This window comes from Siniperca chuatsi, linkage group LG2 (genome assembly GCF_020085105.1).
Source record: "Siniperca chuatsi isolate FFG_IHB_CAS linkage group LG2, ASM2008510v1, whole genome shotgun sequence".
Taxonomy (NCBI): Eukaryota; Metazoa; Chordata; class Actinopteri; order Centrarchiformes; family Sinipercidae; genus Siniperca; species Siniperca chuatsi.
This window is the reverse complement of record NC_058043.1, coordinates 22,247,584-22,252,011: the sequence shown is the minus strand read 5'-3', so window position 1 is coordinate 22,252,011 and position 4,428 is coordinate 22,247,584. Positions and strand designations below refer to the sequence as shown.

The 4,428-nt window shown below is 44.4% G+C and overlaps 1 protein-coding gene across 1 annotated transcript; it reads right to left on the bottom strand.

Annotated features, from left to right (window-relative positions):
* Positions 1-414: 414 nt before the first annotated feature.
* On the bottom strand, positions 415-4,036 carry LOC122868577 (keratin, type II cytoskeletal 8-like). The gene is made up of 9 exons (XM_044180665.1): positions 3,594-4,036; positions 2,706-2,914; positions 2,544-2,604; positions 2,345-2,440; positions 2,066-2,230; positions 1,824-1,949; positions 1,499-1,719; positions 1,346-1,404; positions 415-1,234 (listed from the first exon to the last, which is right to left on the bottom strand). The coding sequence occupies exons 1-9, from the start codon at positions 3,951-3,953 to the stop codon at positions 1,092-1,094; spliced, it is 1,440 nt and encodes a 479-aa protein (XP_044036600.1). The 5' UTR covers positions 3,954-4,036; the 3' UTR covers positions 415-1,091.
* Positions 4,037-4,428: the final 392 nt, after the last annotated feature.

Here is a 4,428-nt window from a genome sequence, read left to right as displayed (position 1 = left end):
ATTTGCATTGTTTTGTACACACTATAACCACTATGAGATCTAGCAAAACTGAGTGTATCCACGGCAGGTTACGTTTGAACTGCAAAAGCAATTGTTTATGGGATTTAGTGAAATGCCAAGTTATTGTTCCCAGTTTTTGAGTGATAACATAATGCGTAAGCCTTTATGAATCATGATTTTTTATATGTACTAGAAATGACAATGTAGAGTTGACATACTATAGATGTGGCAGACTACAAAACCAAGCAGGAAGTGAGTAGTGGAAAAGTGGCACAGCACTGCCCCCATGTGAAATGTCAGTGTGAAAATTTCATCTTGCTGTTAAAGTAAAACCTTCCTAAGCTTGAAGTGGACAGGCTGTGTTCTCATTTGTCTTTCATTTATCACAACAATACTGAGAGTGAGAGGCAATCATTTTAGTTCTCAGATTTATTTTATTTAGATTTATTTGATGGCATTTGCTGCAACATTCATCAGTCATGTTGCTAAGAATGCTTTTACAAAATAAATCTGGTTTCAACATTGTTTTATCTTGAAGGCAAAGAAAGGCAAAACTAAGCAGGGAAACATTTGACAGAACAGGAAAAGGAACAAGTCAGTAGCCAATCGGTTCAAAGTTAAACTGTAAACAAGTCACACAACTTTAAAAGTTTTGTATTTCTCCAGTGATCAGATTCAGTCAGTGACTTGCTCCCCTTACTAATATCAGTACTCAACCGTAGGAATGAAGACATCAGCTGAAAACCTGCTCATTTCAGCTACAGTACAAAAAGTATCTAAGTAGACAAGATAGAGTACAGATTTTCAAATGGTTTCCTTGATTAGTTTTAACACTCCATCAAAACCTTTGTTTTTTCCCCCTTCTTTTCTATTTCTTAGATGTCAGTGCGGGAAGAAAACAAATGTTGTCTTGCTTACTGACCTGACCTCGTTTAAGGCCATGTTTACCTCTCAGATTTTAGGAATCTAATTTTTGGGACATTCAGCTTTCTTGTTGAACATGCTTAACAGTAATGCATAGCACCATGAAAGGGTAAAGATTTAGATCAAATTCAAGAGTTTCTGAAGGGAAAGAGGGACGGCTCTCCTTTTTAATAGACTCTCCTGGAACTGGTTGTTGAGACTGTGGACTTGGTGAGGGTACCACCATAACCACCACCGTAGCCAAATCCACCGCTGGAGCCGAATCCACCGCTGGACCCAAATCCACCGCTGGAGCTGGAGCTGGAGAATCCTGGAGCAGAAAAAAAACAGGTAAGTGTTATCATTTATCCATCCATCTGTCAGTGTGGATTATTGGTTCAGGTATCACGTAGGATGATCATGTATAAAATCTGAAACTTACCACCACCTCCAGTGCTCTGCTGCACATGGATGGTTGCGCCGGAGCCGCCACTGGCCAGTCTAATGGTGGAATAATAAAGTGTTAGTGCTTAATTCAGAGTTGAAGCTAATGCTGCAACCATGAAACTACATTACATATTCAAGTTTATCCCACCTGGTCTCCTCTCCTTCCAGCAGTTTCCTGTAGGTGGCGATTTCGATGTCCAGTGCCAGCTTGACATTCATCAGCTCCTGGTATTCGCGCACCTGGCGGGCCATGTCCTGCTTGGCTCTCTGCAGAGCATCCTCCAGGTCCTTGATGCGGTGCTTGGCATCCTTCACTGCCAGCTCACCACGCTCCTCAGCCTCTGCGATCTGAGCTTCAAGGCTGGCCCTCTGTGTAAAATTATGTCACAGATGGTTTAATAACTGCAAATCCTCCTATACAATGAAGTGTGTTAATAATAAGGCATCATCTATGTGAAGTTCTTCAAATGTACCTGTCCCTTGACAGCCTCAATCTCATTCTGAAGACGGGCGATCATGCGGTTCAGCTCAGCAATCTCAGCCTTGGTTGTGCGCAGGTCATCACCATACTGTCCGGCAGAGCTCTGCATCTCCTCATACTGTTGTGAAAAATATGACAAGGTGTATCAACAACATGATCCCGAAGGTTGGGAGAGGTGTTGCAAGTGTATATAAAAGACACAGAGGATAAACCTCAGCTTTGATTTTCACTCACCTTCTGTTTGTACCAGGTCTCTGCCTCAGCCTTGCTGCGGTTGGCAATGTCCTCGTACTGAGCACGCACTTCAGCCACAATAGCATCCATGTCCAGGTTACGGCTGTTGTCCATCTCCACGACGACGGAGGTGTCCTTGATCTGGCCCTGCAGCTCACGAAGCTCCTACAGAGCCAATGTTTGTTGCACAACAGTTAACTCTCAATGATCATCAGCTTTAACTCAAATTGTTATTATAGTTTTGTGAAGAAGGTTGAATCAGACATTATGGATACATACAGCCTCATAGACGGCCCTGAGGAAGTTGATCTCATCCTGAAGAGCATCAGCCCTGGCTTCCAGCTCCACCTTGTTCATGTAGGCAGCATCAACGTCCTGGAAAGAACATTATGTACAAACAGGAAGTGTTATAACTGGCTACATTGTATTAAACCCCAGGATTAAAAAAATGTGAAGGTCCATCTTGATGTATTCGCACCTTCTTCAGGAGCACAAACTCGTTCTCTGCACCTGCACGTTTGTTGATTTCATCTTCATACCTGATTGAACACAAGGCAACGCTTTAGTACATCTGCTCCATTTTAAACACTCACGATCAGGTATTTGTTATAACTAGTGACCATGTCGTGCAAACACTCACTTCCTCCTGAAGTCCTCAACCAGGCCCTGCATGTTCCTCAGCTCTCCCTCCAGCTTGCCCTTCTCATTGCCCAGCCCATCGAGCTGTCTGCGCAGGTTGGCAATGTAGGCCTCAAACATGCCCTCGATGTTGGAGCGGGTGGTGGTCTGGTCCTGCAGAAGGTTCCATTTGGTCTCCAGCATCTTGTTCTGTTGCTCCAGGAAACGAACCTGTGAAGACACAAAACCAGGGAATATTGTCAGATGTTGTTTTAAACAGCATTTAGTATTCTATATACTGTATAATGGTATATGCCCATAACATCCAGGTATTAGATGCAATGTGCAAATGACAGACTATGGACTCTGTGGGCATAGTGCAGATAGATCCCTATTATCTCTGCCAGGTAAGGAAGGGACGAGTCACTGCAATGTAATCCCCACCCATGTTTAGATAGTGAGCAGAGAGGCCTCCGCAGGCTCAGACAGGGCTACAGGCCAACTGTTACCTTTGTTAGATTTTGGATGGAGCTGCCAGTGTAATATGGGGTCACGTTCAGCGACAGGCTTTGAGATTTTGAATAAACTTTTCTAATCCCGAGAGGCTGTAACTCATTGATAGCTATAGCATCAAAGAGATAAGATTCACAGCTCTCTTGCTTTGTCAGCTTTGTCATTAAAAAGGACATGTTTGCTTCTAGTGAGCAGTGCTCAGCAGATTGCTGTTACTATACTGTGTACTAAAGTAATGACTTTCTAGTCATTTCTTTTCAATTACAGGTATAAGGAGAAAAATAAGATGATTCACTTTTGACAGCTGCTAGAAGTAAATGTAGCCCAGGGAGATAAGATAATGAGGCCTAGAGTAAATTGTACGTAAGAAAGTCACACAGCGCTCACAGGAACCAACCTTGTCGATGAAGGAGGCAAAGCGGTTGTTCAGGGTCTTGATCTGCTCCTTCTCCTGGGTGCGGACAACCTGGATGTTGGGGTCAATCTCCAGGTTCAGAGGGGCCAGCAGGCTCTGGTTGACTTGGACAGCTGTGATCAGTGGAGGCATGTAACAGCCTGCTGTTTGGCTAGAAGAAAAGCCATAACTAGAACCAGAACCACCACCCACTGAAGACAGACCAAATCCAGAACCAGTGCTAACACCAGTGCCAACACCACCATAAGTGGTTCTTTTTACGGAGTAGCTGCTTGTTGGTCCTGCAAACGACCTCCTGGTGCTGCCACCAGAACCTGAGACTGAATATGACTTCCTCATCATGTTTGCAGTGGTAACGGCTGTCAACTCTGAGCAGAGGAGAACTGAAGATGAGCAGGATTCAAAAGGAGAGCCCTCTGAGTGTCTGACTGCAGACTGTGCCTGCTTTTATGGCTGAGCTGAGAGAGGGGGAGGATCCTCCTCAGCCACTTCAACCTGTACTCTTATTTTTGTTGTCCAGCCTCCCCTCCACCTCAGCCTACACGCCTGTGGCTCTGAATGACAGGAGTGGCCAATCCTGTGAAACAGGTAGGGAGAGTTTGTCAGAAGATAAGCTGTGACACACCCTGCACTGGGGAGATTCTGGAGGGGAATGAAAATGTGATTATGAGCCTCTTTGAGTGTGTAACCTCTGTAGTCTGCTTAGTGGTCACAGGGCAGTGAAATGAATACTGTACCAATGTCTATGCTAGTATGGATGGGTTGTGGATGAGTAAAGGACAAAAGTCAGTAATGGAGTCAGAGAGTAGACTAAAAC

What these genes read in the sequence shown, in the direction of transcription:
- LOC122868577 (XM_044180665.1), bottom strand. Translation starts at nt 3,953, where the DNA reads ATGATGAGGAAGTCATATTCAGTCTCAGGTTCTGGTGGCAGCACCAGG. An exon ending in CTGGAAGGAGAGGAGACCAG is followed by an intron (nt 1,405 to 1,498) that starts GTGGGATAAACT and finishes TTCCACCATTAG; the next exon opens with ACTGGCCAGTGGCGGCTCCG. An exon ending in GCAGAGCACTGGAGGTGGTG is followed by an intron (nt 1,235 to 1,345) that starts GTAAGTTTCAGA and finishes TTTCTGCTCCAG; the next exon opens with GATTCTCCAGCTCCAGCTCC.